This window comes from Aethalodelphis obliquidens, unplaced genomic scaffold (assembly GCF_003676395.1).
Source record: "Aethalodelphis obliquidens isolate GAN/ISIS:26980383/991018 unplaced genomic scaffold, ASM367639v1 scaffold37, whole genome shotgun sequence".
Lineage (NCBI taxonomy): Eukaryota > Metazoa > Chordata > Mammalia > Artiodactyla > Delphinidae > Aethalodelphis > Aethalodelphis obliquidens.
In genome coordinates this window covers 7,562,541-7,582,773 of record NW_020837981.1, presented here as the reverse complement: position 1 = coordinate 7,582,773, position 20,233 = coordinate 7,562,541, and the positions used below count along the sequence as shown (strand labels likewise).

General features: G+C 45.2%; 1 protein-coding gene across 9 annotated transcripts in view; it reads right to left on the bottom strand.

Moving 5' to 3' along the window:
* DLG5 (discs large MAGUK scaffold protein 5) overlaps window positions 1–20,233 on the bottom strand; it is a 121,456-nt gene that overhangs the window by 37,605 nt on the left and 63,618 nt on the right. For 8 of the 9 annotated variants that reach the window (XM_027129768.1, XM_027129772.1, XM_027129769.1 and 5 more), the window contains 2 exons: window positions 3,248–3,507; window positions 1,721–2,033 (listed from right to left, as the gene is read on the bottom strand). The exons of the other annotated variant lie outside the window; for it this stretch is intronic. In XM_027129768.1, the coding sequence (XP_026985569.1) occupies window positions 1,721–2,033; window positions 3,248–3,507 (573 nt within the window). The remainder of the gene's footprint in view (window positions 1–1,720; window positions 2,034–3,247; window positions 3,508–20,233) is intronic. 9 annotated transcript variants of the gene reach the window in all.

Below are 20,233 nucleotides of genomic sequence, written 5' to 3'. Positions count from 1 at the left end.
CATTCCCACAAAGAGCACGATTGCTCTTTGCCCCCCTTGCTCCCTGGGGGGCATCCATCATCTCAGCCCCCTCTAGGGGGCTGCTGGCCTATCACAGGCTCACCACCTTCTACGGGTTTAACACACTGTCCTCGACTTTTTAGCTTACTGACCGACTCAGGCATTTTTAATGTTTTATTCTTCATCATTTTGTTTTCGTTATTTGGTATCAACATTTTCCCCAACAATTAAGCTCTCAAACCAGAATGTGAAAGTGAGGTGACATTTTCTCCAGGGCAATTACCAAGTCCTAACACATTATATTTGCTCATTAAGAATTTCTTCATTCCAGTCTTTTAAAAATTGCATCAAAGAAAATATTCCTTTTCACAATGGCTTTCACCTTGATGGTCTGGAGAAGTCTCACTCCCTTTGTATGAAATTATTGCTGTTTGGCCCATTTTTGCTTATGAAAACAATCTTATAGGATGCACCCTAATCCTAACAGGGTAGTAAGGTTCAGATGGGCATAAAAATAATCCTAATAATAAAGACTCAAATCATTCCTACTTTATGCAGATATTATCCTAAGTGTGTTTTCAATGTTAAACCATCTGATCATCATGACCACACTGTGAAGCAGATGCTGTCATCATTTCCAGTTTGTAGGTAAGGAGACTGAGGCCCAGAGAGCTAGGAGAGGTAAGAGGTCACATGGCTGAGGAGGTCCACACTCCAAACACAGTCCCCAGCACGGCCTGGGCATCAGGCAGCATCACAGTCCACAGAGAGGCCCACGAGGCCCTGGCCGCCCCTCGGGCATCAGCCCTGCCTCATGCTCGGTCCAGAGGGCCCTAGCTTCAACAATCCACACACACACCGTCCCTTACTAAGCTGCCGGACCTTTAACACCTTGCTTTTCACTTCTCACAGGCCAGTTTTAAAGCCTTCATTCTAACTGACCTGCACCAAGTAGAACGGAGAGGTATGAACAGAGAACTATTCCGACGGGAAGAAAGTCTGCTCTGATCAAGTTCAGCAGCTCGAAACAGAGCCACACACAAACTAACCGAATGGGAAGGCGGTCTCAAAGAGGGGAGTCCACAGGCCTGTCCAAGCCCCAGCAGGGCACACCTGGTCTTGGGGGTAAGCAGCGTCACTGATGAGGCCTGGCTGGTCAGGTAGGAAAGATGCAGAGAATCCCCACTGATCACTCGGGAGTCAAGCTCAGTGCCTCAATCCCGATGCTGCTGAGCGCCACTCCCCTGACCCTGGAGGCATGCCCCCCCCCCCCCCCAGGGAGCAAGGCTTGAGAAGAGTACTGGGCTCAACCTAGTAGAACAGCTTCCCAGGAGCCCAGACCACCCCTCTAAAGAGCAGACTCCTCAGGTGTTGGGGTGAAGGAACACTGAGTGTGCCCTTCCAGACTCATAAGGCCAAAGGTACCTATGGCTTTGGGAACGTGGCCCTGGGATCTTGCTTCTTAAGGAACAAGCCCTTGAGCTGACTTCCAGCAAAAGACTGATCTACCATCACATCAGCTGTCAGCTCCGGACACCCAGGACCACAGCTGAACCTCACCTGTGTCCCCTGCAGCCCGAATAGAGCTGGGCACCGAGTGTGAGCTCAGCAGTTACCCAGGAGGCATCCAATAGCCCAGGCAGCAGCAGGCTGAAGGCTGCTCCCTGCTCCTCTGGACACCTGGGTGTCACAGCCCTCTTTCCCCTCGCCACCTTCCTACCTGTCGCAGCGCCTCCATCTCCTCGCTGGCCGCCTGCTTCTCAGACGTGCTGCTCTTGAGCTTGGACTCGGCCAGCTCCACCTCGGTCTGCAGCTTGTCCAGCTCGGAGATGACCTGGTCGCGCTCACTCATGATGAGCTTGTACTCGCTGTACACCGCATCCCGCTCCTCCTTGTACTTCTCTGACTCCTTGGCGGTTTTCGCCTGTGTGGTCCTCAACTCCGTCAGCTCCGACTGCAGCAGCTCCATCTCCCACTGCAGGTCCTTGTTCTGGGCCGTGGCCTTGTTCAGCTCGTGGTGGATGGCCTCGAACCTGGCGGAGAGAGGCAGCCAGGACGAGGGCGTGGGGACCTGCCCAGCCAGCTCTGCCGCGCCGGACAGTCGAGCGTGAAGTTTTGAACGCGGTCATTCTCCACACCCCCAAGAGAGAAAAGTGATGAAGGACCAGGACCCCTGGACCGGGAATTTTTCTCAGCCTTTTACAAATACTGGAAGATGGACTGAGAATTTCATGCCCTCTGCTCTACTGGAAATAACAGTGTTATTTCTTCCACAGTCAGGCTACGTTACCTTTAAAAATAAGAACAAAACAAAGCTAGAATCACAGCCTTGAAAGACAAAAGTGGCCTGAACAATCGTTGAGTCTGAGCACCTCATTTTACAGATACAGGGGATAAGGCCTCGAGACACAGGTGCCTGGCCCAACGCCTCCAGGTTAGCGTGAGAGCACCGCTCGGTCCTTCCAGGCCAGGAAGCACCTGCCATGCAGGCGGCCCTGCAAATTACAGCCTGCAGCTCTAGAGCAGCATTTCTGAGTGTGGGTTCCTTAGAAACCAAAAAGTGTGCCTCTGATGATTGATGTTTGGGAAAAACACTGCATTCTGTTCCCTCTTGGGAGATTCTAGCGCACAGTATCGGAGTAAAGGTTCTGAGAAGTCCTGCAGCACAGACACCTGTTTGTGTGCAACCCGGCAATTCCCAAACCCTTTTAAAGCCAGAGAACGCTTTTCATATAAACCTGATAAGCACCCCAGAGAACAGGTATTCTGCAGGAACGTACCTTAAGAAACATTGTTGCAGGGCAGGGGTCACATCCCTACAGATTATCTACCTTAATAGAAAGTGCAACTTTAGAAGAACAATGCCTAGGACAATTAACTTTCCTATCTGCCAGGTGGGTGACTGACACAGAGGGGAGAGGCTTGTGGGGTGACCTGAGACACAGGACGGTCAGAACACGCCCGAGTCGCTCAGATGGAAGAAAGGAAGGAGCACAAGTGCCAAGACAGTGTCAGGAAAATGTTTCCTGGACGTAAGTAATTTTGATTGAAAAAGTTCAATTGCTTATTTTTTTTTTTTTTTTTTTACCCCCCAGAAAGTGGCGGAGAGCCTTGCAGATAGGTAACCACAAGCCCACAGAGGAGAGTGGCCCCCGGCAGAGAGGATGCTTCGGCCCTCTGGCCATTCTCTGAGTGCGAGAAACAGGCCAGCTCGCTCACTCCCCTCCTTGATGGCCTAGGCTCCTACCTCCTCAGGGAGAGGGCGCACTGGTGCTGCAGCTGGATGGCCGTGTCCCTCTGCTGGGTCAGCATCTCCGTCTGCTTCAGAAGGCGCTGGTTCTCCTCCTCTAGCTGCTCCAGGCGGCTCAGGTCCGAGCTGTGGACGGCGACTTTCTCGCTATACCTCTTCCGCAGGGCGTCGTAGTCCTTCTTAACCACCTCCAGCTTGTCCATGGCCGTGTCATACAGCTTGTTGAGAATTTCTGATGACCCGTTGTGCTTCAACACCTGGGGACCACAGAGCCACGATTACCAAAGGTCTGAGGGCAGGAGGAAGGACAAACTCGCCTCCGTCTGTCTGGGGGAAGGATTGTTGACAAGGGAGGGGAGGTCACACCCTCTGGCTTTCAGGGGTCTTGAGGTCTGATTCCACAGGCCCCGCTGAGTTGATTCATTCGTTCACAAACATTTCTTAAGTAGTGTACAGGAAAGAGCCACCAGAGCAGGCCTGAGACTTCCATCCTTAGAAAGGCCTGCTTGCAAGTTGACCCTTAGCTGGCGTCTGGGAACGTGAACAGTAAGCAGTTCCCTGGACTGATACAAAACTTTCCCGAGGGACAGGAAGGGCTCCCCACGCCTGGACTGGACGAACAGTGTGCTTCCGGCTCAGCACCTGCTTTCTTCTGGGAGTCTGAAATTTCAGAGCACGCTAAGCAGGGGGTTCCTACGTGGCCAGCTCCCAGGAAAAACCCCAGGCAGAGAGCATCTCATGGGCTTCCCTGGCTACATTTCATACGTGTTGTCACGATTCGGTACTGGGAGAACTAAGTCTGTCCTGTGAGACTCCACAGCAGGAGGACTCTTGGAACCTAGCATCTGATTTCCTCTGGACTTCACACCATGCACCTCTTCCCTTTGCTGATTTTGCTTTGTGTCCTTTGGCTGAAATAGATTTTAGCTGTGAGTAGGATTATACGCTACGTCCTGTGAGTCCTTCTAGCAAATCACCAAACCTGAGGGTGAGGCTGAGGATCCCTGACACAAGTACCTAATATCTTCTAGCCCTGCTCTAAATGCTGGTGATGCCGAACAGACACAGTGACGGTGGCCTGTGGACCGCTTATCCTGATGGGCCGATACAAACACACAGAGACCGAGAACGGCAGATAGAGATCAGTTCTCAAATAAAATAACTTGAGAGCATAATAAGGGCTGTCGAGGAAATAAAAAATAAAACAGGATAACGAGCTGGAGAGAGACTTCTGGGCAGCAGAGTAGCTTGTGAGAGAGTCCATAGCCTGAGGAGGTCTTTCTAAGAAGGTGACTTCTGAGCCTGGGTGCAAATGAAGACCAGCAGCCAAGAGCACATGAGGCAGAGGAGTGAGAAAGTGCAAAGGCCTTGAGGCAGGAATCACCAGCCATGTCCTAGGCACAAACAGGAGGGCAGGGAGGAGTGACTGGAACCCAGCGAACAAGGAGAAGTGGATTCAAAAAAATGGCCAGAAAGCAGTGGTTAAGGCTCCGCGCTCCCAATGCAGGGGGCCCGGGTTCAATCGCTGGTCAGGGAATTAGATCCCACACGCATGCCGCAACTAAGGAGCCCGCCTGCCGCAACTAAGACCTGGCACAACCAAATTAATAAATAAATATATACTTTTTAAAAAGTATAAGGTTAGGGCTTCCCTGGTGGCGCAGTGGTTGAGAGTCTGCCTGCCGATGCAGGGGACACGGGTTCGTGCCCCGGTCTGGGAAGATCCCACGTGCCGCGGAGCAGCTGGGCCCGTGAGCCATGGCCGCTGAGCCTGTGCGTCCGGAGCCTATGCTCCGCAACGGGAGAGGCCACAACAGTGAGAGGCCCACGTACCGGGAAAAAAAAAAAAAAAAAGTATAAGGTTAAGAGTGCAGATTTAAAAGAAAAAAATAAAAAGCCAGAGAAGTCGGCACAGTTTCAAGGCTCACAGCAAAGACTGTATCCTGAGTGAGATGGGAACCGTGGGAGGGTTTAAGCAAGAGAGCTTTCTACTCTGAATTACAGGGGGTACTAACGCTCACTCAGGGTGCTGCTCTACAGAACAAAATACAAGATGTGTTAAGAGGTGGTCAGGGCCGGCTGACTTCTGCTAAGCACCTCAGGGGATCTGAGTGAGCCCTTGGGCTGAGGGCTCATATCTCCTGAGCACCCCCGCAGCCCCCCCACCCCATGACACGACTGAGCCAGAAAGGCTTGCTTAACCGTTCCAGGTCCAACAGTCCAGGAATCACCTGGCTCATCCAACATGGACCCTGAGTTATCAGAAGATCTTTGCAGCCCAGAGAACCAGAACCTGGAACTACTGAATATTCCCTGTGGAGGAAGGGTGAGCCCTCAATAAATACGATTAACAGGAAAGAGCTAATTCAAATGTCAGAATCTTTTAGAGGCAAGGAAAGTGAGTTCATTCCTCTGAGACATTAGCTCCTAGGACTACAGATTAATGGGGAAAAAGGGAATCTCAGAAATCAGCTCATTCAGGGCTTTTAGCCTTTTTCCTTTTCTTTTTTTTTAAAGCAAAACTCCTTCCTTCAAAGGAAATCTTACGAGGACACCAAACTACAAAACTCACTTTAAAAATAGGTACACAGCTTCCTCGGGCGGTTAAAATCTTCACCATTTTATAAAAATGCATCACTGTTGCAGATCAGGACTGCATGCTGAGAAATAGTCAGAAAACCACTGACTTAGCCTCACTCGATCATTTAAAGTCTTCTTAAAGACACAATGCAGTATCTTCCAAACATACAGCAAAGCACAGCAAATAAGGTAACAGAATTTTAAGTACCCACCACTTAGCTCTCATCTTAAGGACTGGTTCCAGGACTCCCCACGGATACCAAGATCCATGAATGCTCACATCCCTCATATAACATGGTGTAGTATTTACATACGAACTACGCACATCCTCCCTATACTTTAAATCATCTCTAGATTACTTATAATACCCAACACAACAAAAACACTATGTAAATATAGCTGTCAGCAAGGCAAATTCAAGGTTTGCTCTTTCAAACTTCCTGGAATTTTTTTTTTTCCCCAATCCCTGGTTGGTTGAATCCTCAGATATGGAACCCACGGATACAGAGGGCCGACTCTACCTTGTCGCATGTCTCAAATTGCTTTCCAAAGATATAAAATAGTACAGGTGCTTAGCCAAAGCCCCCAATACACCCTTCTCTTATCTAGTACCCCTCTCCTCCCCTCCAGAATTGCTCTCCTAACTTTGCTGTCAACCATCACCAGGCACAGTATTTTACCTGTACTACTTCTGTACTCATGAAAGTTCCTAATGGTGTTCCACGTGCTTCCTTCTAGTCAATGCTGCTTTTGAGGTGTAGTCAGTGGTGCAGGTAGTGCTTCACTGTAGGAGTACAGGTTTGTTTTTTTTAGATTTTTAAAAAAATTTTATTGAAATATATTTGATTTACAATGTTGTGTTAATTTCAGGTGTACAGCAAAGTGATTCAGTTTTACATATATATATATATATATCTTTTTTAGATTATTTCCCAATATAGGTTATTATAAGATATTGAGTATAGTTCCCTGTGCTATACAGTAGATCCTTGTTGGTTATCTATTTTGTATTGTGGATAGATCTTTTTAAATTGAAGTCTAGTTGATTTACAACATTCTGTTAATTTCTGCTATACAACAGAGTGATTCAACCATACATATATATTCTTTTTTATATTGTTTTCCTTTATGGTTTATCACAGGATATTGAATATAGTTTCCTGTGCTATACAGTAGGACCTTGTTGTTTATCCATTCTATATATAATAGTTTGCATCTGCTAGTCCCAAACTCCCAATCCACCCCTCCCACACCCCTCTCCCCCTTAGCAGCCACAAGTCTGTTCTCTATGCCTGCATCACACATTCTCAGTCTGATGGATAGATGTTTACCTCATCTCCATTTTTTTTGCTGTTATAAATGACACTCTTGTGAACCCTGTACAGGTCTCCTCTCCCACACCGGTGAGATTCTCCTCTAGGGTGGACACCTTGAAGTAGAGCTAAGGATCAGAATACGGACTTTTCCCCACTGATTGGACGATAGCAAATTGCTCCCCAGGGTGGCTATCCCAATTTATATCCCACCACCTGTGGGCAGGAGTTCTGAAAGTTACTGTCGTCAACACATCCTCACCAAGGTTTCATACGGTCAGGTTCTTCTTTTAGTTTTTACTTGTGATAAAATACACATAACCGTCTTAGCCTTCTTCAACCTCTGAAGTATACATTTCTGTAGCGTTATGTGTATTCACATTGTTGTGCAACCAACTTCCAGAACTTTTTCACCTTGCAAAACTGAAACTCTGTCCCCACTAAACAATTAGCTGTTCCCCCTCCCCCAGCCCCTGGCAGCCAGCCTCCTACTTTGTTTTCTATGAATCCAACTAATCTAGAGGTATATACAGTATTTATAAATAGAATCATATAAAAGGAATCCTACAGTATTTATCTTTTTGTGACTGACTGACTTCATTTAGCATAATGTCCTCAAGGTTCATCCAGGCTGCAGTATGTGACAGAATTTCCTTCCTTCTTAAAGATGAAAAATATTCCATTGTTTATATGTACTGCATTTTGCTTATCCATTCATTCGTCAAAGGATACTTGGGATGTTTCCACCTCTTGGCTATCGTGAAACAATCAGACTTCTTTTTTAAGTACTGCCAATCTCACGGACAAAAAATAAGATCTCTTTTTTTAAAAACTTGCTTTTCCTGATTACTAGAAAGACAGAGCAACTCTCCTTATGTTTATTGACTACACACACTTTCTCTTCTATGAATTGCCTGTCCATATCCTTTATTTTCCTTTCCTCCTTCCTTCCCCACCTGCCCCTTCCTCCCCCCCTCCCCCTTCCTCTCCCTTCCTTTCTTTCTGCAGAACTTATTTCTAAATTCCAGGTACTGATCCTTTTCCAGTTATATTCATTACAAATATCTTTTCCCAGTATGTGGCTTTTAAATCTTCTTGAGTGCCCTTTGTTACTAAAATTTCACGTTTTAATGTGGTAAAATCTATCAATCATTTCCTTTATGGTTTGTGGTTTGGTTGTTTTACTTAAGAAATTCTTTCCTTCCTACCTTGAGATCATGAGGATACTCTCTCTCATTAGTTTTCTTAAAAAGTGTTAGTTTTACTTTTCACATTTAAATCTTTAAACTATTTATTTAAACTACTGGAATATATTTTTGTATATGTTGCAAGATAGAGATACAACATTATTCTTTTCCATAAATTACTAGACAAAGGAGAACTGGGTCCCCAAGTGCAGTACAAACTGAGGACCACTGAATTTGTCCAGGTGCAGACAATGAGGGTTGGAGGACAGCAAGGACATCAGCTGACACAGTGCCCACCACTGAGAGATGAGAAGGGCATCCCACAAGGACGTGCCCACACATGCCCAGGACACAGAGCGCCAGTGGAGAGCTCTCCTGCCTTCAGGGTCACATCTGGAAAAGAACCAGCTTCTAGACCAGACTGCCCTGTCTTGTGGGCAGTACCTCAAACATTCCAATTAAAAATCACTCCAAATGTTTTATTCTCTAAACATCTCCAAGCCAGGTGAGAAGCCCAAGGCTCCAAAAGAGCCCCCTGTGGTTTACTACAGAACAAAAGCACTGCTGCCATTCCCAGAGTTTCCCACAAGGTGGCAGGCCTGAGTAGACAGCCAAATGCACTCCCACAGTTGTCCAGCCTTCCAAGCTTCATTCAAGGAACAAACTAGCTCTGGGACTTCCCTGGTGGTCCAGGGGTTAAGACTCCATGCTCCCAGTTCAGGGGGGCCTGGGTTTGATCCCGCATGCCGCAACTAAAACCCGGCCCGGCGCAGCCAAATAAATAAATAAATATTTAAAAAAAGAAGAAGAAAAAAGAAGAACAAGAAACAAATTAGTTCTCATCACAAGAAAAAAAATGTGTAACTATATAAGTTGATGTATATTAACTGGACTTACTGTGGTGATCATTTCACAATGTATACAAATATCAAATCGTACTATAGTACACCTGAAACTAATACAATGTTACATGTCAGTTATACTTCAATTTTTAAAAAAATTTAATAAAATATAAATTAAATATCACCCCACATATTAATAAAACCTAATTTTAAAGACTGCCTTGAAACAATGCAAAGAAAAACCCTGTTCTGGGCACTGGCCCAGCAGAGCCCACGTGCACTGGTCCACAACAGTCAACACTGCGGTTTGGCCTCTCTTCACTGGGAAGTAGCCCCCAAATGCCCCAACCATGAGGTGCTTGGATGGGGTCTGTATGACAATCCAGAGGCAACTGAGGGCAGAGTGAATCTGCTGCCAGGATGGGTCACAATTTTCCAGTGAGACAGGGTCAATCAGAGAAAATCCCAGAACAAACCCAGAAACAAAATCAGAAAGGTTGGGATCCTTTCTGATGCCCAACCCAGCCCTGCTAACGCAGTAGGATCCGGGATCAGGAGAGGCGACCCTAGGGAGATCAGACTGATACCCTGTGCTGTCTCAGCTGCCCATTCCACAGGTGAAAGCTCTGCATGAGAAGGCCTCGCTTTTTATGAGCTACCCATTTTCCTCAACTCCTAACCTCTCGTCGTAGCCCTGGAGTCACAAGAACAGTCTCTTTCCCATACGACAGCACCCGGATATTCAGAGGCTCATGGGGCCCCTAACACTTCTCAACTTTTCTCTACAAGCAGGACTGAGAATCATGCCTGTGCTAATGTAATCAAAAGCCTCTGAAGAAATCTGGGAAAACCGCAGTCACAGTTAACTCCAGAGGATTTGAAAAACTCCCCTATCAGTCTACAATTTTTCCTTTTTACTATTACACGATTATGTTCTTGGTAGACAGTCAGGCACACACACACTAACAGTCAAATATTCAGCTTCCCAGCTGAGGCTAACAGTACTCTGAGAGACAGAATAGTTAAATCTGGCTCAGAATTCTAAAATGAAAAAGGTGATACACTTCTCAGCTCATGCAGGCAGCAGTCTTTAGAGATGACTCTCCTCCGGCCTGTGAGGAGGGGGTGAAAGTGACCCGGGGGAGGCACAAACCCAGGGTTTGGTCCCATCCACACACCAAGACAGCCACAGCCTGAGCTGCTCCCCTCAGGGAGGCCAAGAACACAGCTGTCCTTATATCCTGCTCCACACTGGTCAGAAACACTCTGGGCTTCTCTGAGAGCCAAGCTCTTTGAAGACTAAGAAACCCCTTTCTTGGGTTATCTGAGAAAAGAAGTTAACTTTCATGAATCACCAAAGAAATGAATCACCCAAGAGAAGAGTATATTTACTCTTTTTGTCACCTGACAAGGCCAGAAGGAGGAGAGGGAACTTTCCTGGAGCCTTAAGTTTCCCCAATAAATTGGCAGAACCTATTTTTTTAAAAAAAAGAAAAGCACTGCTCTGAACCTGACAATTGTACCTTTTAAGAAACAAACTTCAGAAAAACATGCACAAAGGAACATAAGGACATATGTAAGGGTGCCCATCAAAAAGTAATTTGTAACGGGAAAAAGTGCAGACTACCAAGGTTCCCAACACACACAGAATGGGGTTAATAAATTACTGACAACTAAACTATGAAATATCTTGTTGTATGCTCCAAATTTACAGAAAATACAAGGAGACCCATGATATACTGCACAGTTAAAAAAAAAAAAAAGGCAGGTGGCAGAAAATAAAAACAAAACTTTGTGTGTTAAGTATGACATAGCAAATGTCCACAAGGAAATATCCCAAGTGGTTCAGAAAGGTCAGTCACCTCCAGGAAGTGACACCAGGGCTGAGGTGGGGGTGGGTGACTTCACTGTCGTTGAAGTTGTTTTTTAACCAAAGAATATGCATTATTGTAAAGAAAGGAGATGCAAAACTACCCTCTACGTTGCTCCCCGACCAAGGCTTGGCCATCTCTGCCCCGGAACACTTGGGCATCCAGATGGTGCATTCTGACTGCGGTCCCCTGGAGATGGAACTGCCATACCGTGCTCCCCCTGGCCACACACACACACACACACATGCACGCACGCACGCATGCTCGCACACATGCAAACACATGAGAAAAACCACCTGTCTGCTGCTCTGGAGAGGGAGAGGTCCCAGGCCCCAGGCCCATGGTGCCCTCCCACACAGCTGCCTCATTTCCTCTGAGATAAATCATGTAGAAGGCTGGGAGCCCACAAATCCCTCAAGCAAACATGCAAGTCAAACAGCACCATTTACCCCCGCAAGGGCCTCTTCAAGTTAACAAGGCGTGGGAGGAACCAGGCAACAAAACCAGCCTTGTCCAGTGAGGTCAACCTTTGGCCCCAGGGCCTGCAGGGAGGAGACCTGTGGCCACCCCCATGTGCCCTGCTTTCTCGGCTGTTGGCCTATCCAAGACCTGAGCTTTTCACAGCCCAGCACCCGTCCTAGACCTGGTGAAAATGCTACGGCGCTGGCTGGGGAGAGCAGGTGGCCTGGCAGCTCAGACACACCCCTCACCCCTCACACCCACCCGAGGCACTGGGCCCTCCTCTCCTGGGCGGGGGGGCCCTGAGGTGGCCCGCAGGCCACTTGCTAAGGGGCACTGGTCCAGCTGAAGAGAACTGGGGAAAGTCACTGACCACTGTAATCAACTACACCCCCCAAGGGTCAGCGCTATAGGAAAAGGAGAAGAGGAGTGATGTGAGATGGAAGCATCGGGGAGAAAGCCTTCCCAGGTCACTTGTCAGGGGACGGGAAGCGGGGGACAGGAGGCCGTCATCTTGGCCTGGGTGCGCATACGAGCTGTTTGGGTCCTGAGGGAAGTCAGAGAATGGGAGGCAATAAAACATCATGCCTCAAGAGGGCAGGTTTTTGGTTTTTTATGACCAAGTGGTAACTGGAGCCTTTTATTTTGAGATATAAATCACATACCATATAATTCACCCTTTAAAGTGCACAATTCTATGTGTTTTGGAATATTCACAAGGTTGTGAATCCACAAAGCTGTGCGGCAACTGCCACTGTCTAACCGCAGAACATTCCCACCACCCCCAGAAGAAACGCGGGTCCAGCACTTTCTCCTTGGTGCCTCACTTCATCCTTCAAGCAACGCTCCCAGAGCACCGCCCCGCCCCGCCCCCTCCAGGGCCGGAAGGTTAAAGGGCGGAGGAGAGGAAGGTGGGAGTGAGAGTTGCTTCTCTGAGATGGTGCAGCAGGTGGGCTGCGGACGCCCCTGCTGTGCTGCGGGGCTTTCTGCCCCAGCTGGACTCCTGCTGCCCTGGCCTGCACTCACCTCCCCTTCCAGGAACCTTCCCGTTACCACCGCTGGGCCAGGCCTACCCACGCCCACCACCAGACTTCCCACACACAACCAAACCCCCTACTCAGAGGGCTCGTGGACAAGACGCCAGCTATCTCCAAGTATATCCAGTTTAGCGGCCTGCACGGAGCCTGGACTGTGTACTCCACATAAGGCTTCAACAAATATCAGAGAAACAAAATAAGGCACAGAAACACATTTTTCAACAGAACATAGTTTATAATGGGAAAATACTGAAACTAGTCCAAGGGTCAGTCAATAGGAGACTGGTTAAATCAATGATGATGCTCCTATGTAACTCAATACTCTGCAGCCGTTAAAAACAAGGAAGGAGAATCTGTATTGAAATAGAAAGATGTGACATATTCAGCAAAAAAACAATGTTAGCAACAAAAGGAACGGTGCGATTCTATTTTCTCAAATATGTTAACAAGATATAAAGGGTTCTATGTGTACAGGTATAAATCTCAAACTTTTCAAAGTAACATAGCTATGGTTAGTTATTTCCGTGGAGTGAGACTACACGAATATTCTTTTATTTTTTAAATGTCTCTATTGCTTGATTCTTTTATTGTGTTACAAAATGCATAATTTTATTGAATTTTTGAATTTTATTTATTTCTTTATACAGCACGTTCTTAGTCAGCCATTTTATACACATCAGTGTATACATATTGATCCCAATCGCCCAATTCATCACTCCACCACCCCCACCTGCTGCCGCTTTCCCCCCTTGATGTCCATATGTTTGTTCTCTACATCTGTGTCTCAATTTCTGCCAAACACTGTGATGAACCGGTTCATCTGTACCATTTTTCTAGGTTCCACATATATGCGTTAATATACGACATTTGTTTTGCTCTTTCTGACTTACTTCACTCTGTATGACAGTCTCTAGATCCATCCATGTCTCTACAAATGACCCAATTCCGTTCCTTTTTATGGCTGAGTAATATTCCATTGTATATATGTACCATATCTTCTTTATCCATTGGTCTGTTGATGGGCATTTAGGTTGCTTCCATGACCTGGCTATTGTAAACAGTGCTGCAATGAACAATGGGGTGCATGTGTCCTTTTGAATTATGGTTTTCTCCAGATATATGCCCAGTAGTGGGATTGCTGGGTCATATGGAAATTCTACTTTTAGTTTTTTAAGGAACCTCCATACTGTTCTCCATAGGGGCTGTATCAATTTACATTCCCACCAACAGTACAAGAGGGTTGCCTTTTCTCCACACCCTCTCCAGCGTTTGTTGTTTGTAGATTTTTTGATGATGGCCATTCTGACCCATGTGAGGTGATACCTCATTGTAGTTTTGATTTGCATTTCTCTAATAATTAGTGATGTTGAGCAGCTTTTCATGTGTTTCTTGGCCATGTGTATGTCTTCTTTGGAGAAATGTCTATTTAGGTCTTCTGCCCATTTTTGGATTGGGTTGTTTGGTTTTTTTAAAATTGAGCTGCAAGAGCTGTTTATATTTTGGAGATTAATCCCTTGTCCATTGATTCGTTTGCAAATAGTTTCCCCCATTCTGAGGGGTGTCTTTTCGTCTTTTCGTTTCCTTTGCTGTGCAAAAGCTTTTAAGTTTCATTTGGTCCCATTTGTTTATTTTTGTTATTATTTCCATTACTCTAGGAGGTGGATCAAAAAAGATATTGCTGTGATTTATGTCAAAGGGTGTTCTTCCTATGTTTTCCTCTAAGAGTTTTTTTTTATAGTGCCCGGTCTTACATTTAGGTCTCTAATCCATTTTGCATTTATTTCTGTGTATGGTGTTAGGGAGTGTTCTAATTCCATTCTTTTACATGTAGCTGTCCAGTTTTCCCAGCATCACTTACTGAAGAGGCTGTCTTTTCTCCATTGTATATCTTTGCCTCCTTTGTCAATAGATTAGTTGACCATAGGTGCCTGGGTTTACCTCTGGGCTTTCTATCCTGTTTCATTGATCTGTATTTCTGTTTTTGTGCCAGTACCACACCGTCTTGATTACTGTAGCTTTGTAGTATAGTCTGAAGTCAGGGAGTCTGATTCCTCCCACTCTGCTTTTTTCCCTCAAGACTGCTTTGGCTATTCGGGGTCTTTTGTGTCTCCATACAAATTTTAAGATTTTTTGTTCTAGTTCTGTCAAAAATTTCATTGGTAATTTGATAGAGATTGCACTGAATCTGTAGATTGCTTTGGGTAGTATAGTCATTTTCACAATATTGATTCTTCCAATCCAAGAACACAGTGTATCTCTCCATCTGTTGGTATCATCTTTAATTTCTTCCATCAGTGTCTCAGAGTTTTCTGCATAAAGGTCTTTTACCTGCCTAAGTAGGTTTATTCCTAGGTATTTTATTCTTTTTGTTGCAATGGTAAATGGGAGTGTTTCCTTAATTTCGCTTACAGATTTTTCATTATTTTGTATACAGGAATGCAAGAGATTTCTGTGCATTAATTTTGTATCCTGCAATTTTACCAAATTCATTGATTAGCTCTAGTAGTTTTCTGGTAGCATCTTTAGGATTCTGTATGTATAGTATCATGTCATCTGCAAACAGTTTTACTTCTTCTTTTCCCATTTGTATCACTTTTATTTCTTTTTCTTCTTCTCTGAGTGCCATGGCTAGGACTTCCAAAACTATGTTGAATAATAGTGGCGAGAGTGGACATCCTTCTCTTGTTCCTGATCTTAGAGGAAACTGTTTCAGTTTTTCACCACTGACGACGACGTTGGCTGTGGGTTTGTCATATATGGCCTTTATTATGTTAAGGTAGGTTCCCTCTGTGCCCCCTTTCTGGAGAGTTTTTATCATAAAATGGGTGTTGAATTTTGTCAAAAGCTTTTTCTGCATCTATTGAGATGATCATATGGTTCTTATCCTTCAGTTTGTTAATATGGTGTATCACATTGATTGATTTGCATATACTGAAGAATCCTTGCATCCCTGGGGTAAATCCCACTTCATCATGGTGTATGATCCTTTTAATGTGTTGTAGGATTCTGTTTGCTAATAGTTTGTTGAGGATTTTTGCATCTATATTCATCAATGATATTGGTCTGTAATTTTCTTTTTTTCTAGTATCTTTGTCTGGTTTTGGTATCAGGGTGATGGTGGCCTCATAGAATGAGTTTGGGAGTGCTCCTTCCTCTGCAATTCTTTGGAAGAGTTTGAGAAGGATGGGTGTTAGCTCTTCTCTGAATGTTTGATAGAATTCACCTGTGAAGCCACCTGGTCCTGGACTTTTGTTTCTTGGAAGATTTTTAATCACAGTTTCAATTTCATTACTTGTGATTGGTCTGTTCATATTTTCGATTTCTTCCTGGTTCAGTCGTGGAAGGTTATACCTTCCTAAGAATTTGTCCATTTCTTCCAGGTTGTCCATTTTATTGGCATAGAGTTGCTTGTAGTAGTCTCTTAGGATGCTCTGTATTTCTGCAGTGTCTGCTATAACTTTTTTTTCATTTCTAATTTTATTGATTTGAGTCCTCTCCCTCTGTTTCTTGACGAGTCTGGCTAATGATTTATCAATTTTGTTTACCTTCTCACAGAACGAGCTTTTAGTTTTATTGATCTTTGCTACTGTTTTCTTTGTTTCTGTTTCATTTATTTCTGCTCTGATCTTTATGATTTCTTTCCTTCTGCTAACTTTGGGTTTTGTTTGTTCTTCTTTCTCTAGTTCCTTTAGGTGTAAGCTTAGATTGTTTGAGATTTTTCTTGTTTCTTGAGGTAGGCTTGTAATAGCTATAAACTTCCCTCTTAGAACTGCTTTTGCTGCATCCCATAAGTTTTGGATCGTCGTGTTTTGTCATTTGTCTCTATGTATTTTTTGATTTCCTCTTTGCTTTCTTCAGTGATCTATTGTTTATTTAGTAATGTATTGTTTCGCCTCCATGTGTATGTGTTTCTTTACGGTTTTTTCCCCCTGTAATTCATTTCTAATCTCATAGCATTGTGGTCAGAAAAGATGCTTGATATGATTTCAATTTTCTTAAATTTACTCAGGCTTGATTTGTGACCCAAGATGTGATCTATCCTGGAGAATGTTCCCTGGGCACTTGAGAAGAAAGTGTAATCTGCTGTTTTTGGATGGAATATCCTATAAATATCAATTAAATCTATCTGGTCTATTGTGTCATTTAAAGCTTGTGTTTCCTTATTAATTTTCTGTTTGGGTGATCTGTCCATCGGTGTATGTGAGGTGTTAAAAGTCCCCCACTATTACTGTGTTGCTGTCGATTTCCTCTTTTATAGCTGTTAGCTCTTGCCTTATGTATTGAGGTGCTCCTATGTTGGGTGCATATATACTTATAATTGTTATATCTTCTTCTTGGATTGATCCCTTGATCATTATTGTAGTGTCCTTCCTTGTCTCTTGTAACAGTCTTTATTTTAAAGTCTATTTTATCTGATACGAGTATTGCTACTTCAGCTTTCTTTCAATTTCCATTTGCATGGAATATCTTTTTCCATCCCCTCACTTTCAGTCTGTATGTGTCCCTAGGTCTGAAGTGGGTCTCTTGTAGACAGCATATATACGGGTCTTGTTTTTGTATCCATTCAGCGAGCCTATGTCTTTTGGTTGGAGCATTCAATCCATTCACGTTTAAGGTAATTATTGACATGTTATGTTCCTATGACCATTTTCTTAATTGTTTTGGGTTTGTTTTTGTAGGTCCTTTTCTTCTCTTGTGTTTCCCACTTAGAGAAGTTCCTTTAGCATTTGTTGTAGAGCTGGTCTGGTGGTGCTGAATTCTCTTAGCTTTTGCTTGTCTGTAAAGCTTTTGATTTCTCCATCGAATCTGAATGAGATCCTTGCCAGGTAGAGTAATCTTGGTTGTAGGTTCTTCCCTTTCATCACTTTAAGTATATGGTGCCACTCCCTTCTGGCTTGTACAGTTTCTGCTGAGAAATCAGCTGTTAACCTTATAGGAGTTCCCTTGTATGTTATTTACCGTTTCTCCCTTGCTGCTTTCAATAATTTTTGTCTTTAACTTTTGCCAATTTGATTACTATGTGTCTCGGTGTGTTTCTCCTTGGGTTTATCCTGTATGGGACTCTCTGTGCTTCCTGGACTTGGGTGGCAATTTCCTTTCCCATGTTAGGGAAGTTTTCGACTATAATCTCTTCAAATATTTTCTCGGGTCCTTTCTCTCTCTCTTCTCCTGCTGGGACCCCTATAATGCGAATGTTGGTGCAATTAATGTTGTCCCAGAGGTCTCTTAGGCTGTCTTCATTTCTCTTCATTCTTTTTTCTTTATTCTGTTCCGCAGCAGTGAATTCCACCATTCTGTCTTCCAGGTCACTTATATGTTCTTCTGCCTCAATTATTCTGCTATTGATTCCTTCTAGTATAGTTTTCATTTCAGTTATTGTATTGTTCATCTCTGTTTGTTTGTTCTTTAATTCTTCTAGGCCTTTGTTAAACATTTCTCTTTTTTCTTTTTTTTTTTTTTTGCCCTACACGGGCCTCTCACCTCTGTGGCCTGTCCCGTTGTGGAGCACAGGCTCCGGACGCGCAGGTTCAGCGGCCATGGCTCATGGGCCCAGCCGCTCCGTGGCATGTGTGATCTTCCCGGACCGGGGCATGAACCCGTGTCCCGTGCATCAGTAGGTGGACTCTCAACCACTGCGCCGCCAGGGAAGCCCTGCTAAACATTTCTTGCATCTTCTCGATCTTTGCCTCCATTCTTTTTCCGAGGTCCTGGATCATCTTCACTAGCATTATTCTGAATTCTTTTTTCTGGAAGGTTTGCCTATCTCCACTTCATTCAGTTGTTTTTCTGGGGTTTTATCTTGTTCCTTCATCTGGTACATAGCCCTCTGCCTTTATCATCTTGTCTATCTTTCTGTGAATGTGGTTTGTGTTCCACAGGCTGCAGGATTGTAGCTCCTCTTGCTTCTGCTGCCTTCCCTCTGGTGGATGAGGCTATCTAAGAGGTTTGATGGGAGGGACTGGTGGTGGGTAGAGCTGGGTGTGGCTCTAGTGGACAGAGCTCAGTAAAACTTTAATCTCCTTGACTGCTGATGGGTGGGGCTGGGTTCCCTCCCTGTTGGTTGTTCGGCCTGAGGCGACCCAACACTGGCGCCTACGTGGGCTCTTTGAGGGGGCTAATGGCGGACTCTGGGAGGGCTCAGGCCAAGGAGAACTTCCCAGAAGTTCTGCTGCCAGTGTCCTTGCCCTCATGGTGAGACAGAGCCATCCCCCAACCCCGCCTCTGCAGGAGACCCTCCAACACTAGCAGGTAGGTCTGGTTCAGTCTCCCCTGGGGTCACTGCTCCTTCCCCTGGGTCCCAATGCACACACTACTTTGTGTGTGACCTCCGAGAGCGGAGTCTCTGTTTCCCCCAGTCCTGTCAAACTGCTGCAATCAAATCCCGCTAGCCTTCAAAGTCTGATTCTCTAGGAATTCCTCCTCCCGTTGCCATACCCCCAGGTTCGGAAGCCTGATGTGGGGCTCAGAACCTTCACTCCAGTGGGTGGACTTCTGTGCTGTAAGTGTTCTCCAGTTTGTGAGTCACCCACCCAGCAGTTACGGGATTTGATTTTATTGTGACTGCGCCCCTCCTACGGTCTCACTGTGGCTTCTCCTTTGTCTTTGGATGTGGGGTATCTTTTTTGGTGAGTTCCAGTATCTTCCTGTCGATGACTGTTCAGCAGTTAGTTGTGATTCTGGTGTTCTCGCAAGACGGAGTGAGAGCACATCCTTCTACTCCACCATTTTCACAAAATGCATATTAATTTTGCAATTTAAAAAATAGTATAAAAACATGAAGAAAGCGCTGCCCTTCCCCGTTTTGAACTATTTAACCTTACAGCCATTTGGTAAGGCAGAGTAGGGCAGGAGGCTCCATTGGGCAGGGGGTGCCCCAGAGTGGCCATCGGAGCCTGCATGGGATGAGGAGGGGCCCTGCATAGGCGCATGGGGGTCCCACAACGGGTCAGAAGCAGGGATGGCGTGGGAGGGAGGTGGCAGAGGGAAAGGCAGGCAGGTACTCCCGGGAGACCGACCAAGTAAAGAGATTAAGAATAATCAGAACCAGGTTTCTCACTACCAGGAAATGCAGTTACAAAAATGGAAAGGAAGAAAACAAGAACGAACCCTGTTATATTGTAGTACTGGACTGGAACCGGAAATGTCAGTGTGAACTCATAGTTTCCAATATACATATTACATAGTGAAGGTATAAATATACTAGGAAGAGGGAGACAGACACATGGAAACAGGTTATGAGTGAGTGTGTCTGGTGGGGGGGGGCTGGGTGGGGGGTGGTAGTGTACTCAGATATTCCTTATTCTGTCCACTGAGAGGGCCTGGAGCGATTACATCCAGGAGCAATGAGCACATCAACTACACCCAGCACTCCGATCATGCTTCTAAATACCATTTTCCACTAAAAGGAATCAGGACTCCTAGGAGAAATGTTTGATTTCCAGGACTAGGGCAGGGAAGTTAGAAAATGAACCTGGAACATCTTCTTGTGCCAGAAATCAAGAAAGTGCTCAAAGAATGAGGGGACATGTCAAAAAGACAGACGAGCAAGCTGAAGGGGCTCCCCGTGGCCACAGTGGTATACAACCCACTGAGTAAAACAGGAAACCATGCGTGTGTGTGTATGTATGGGGGTGTACACAGGGAAAACAAGTATCACTACACTGGAGAAGAAGCCTAGAGACACCACCTTAGTC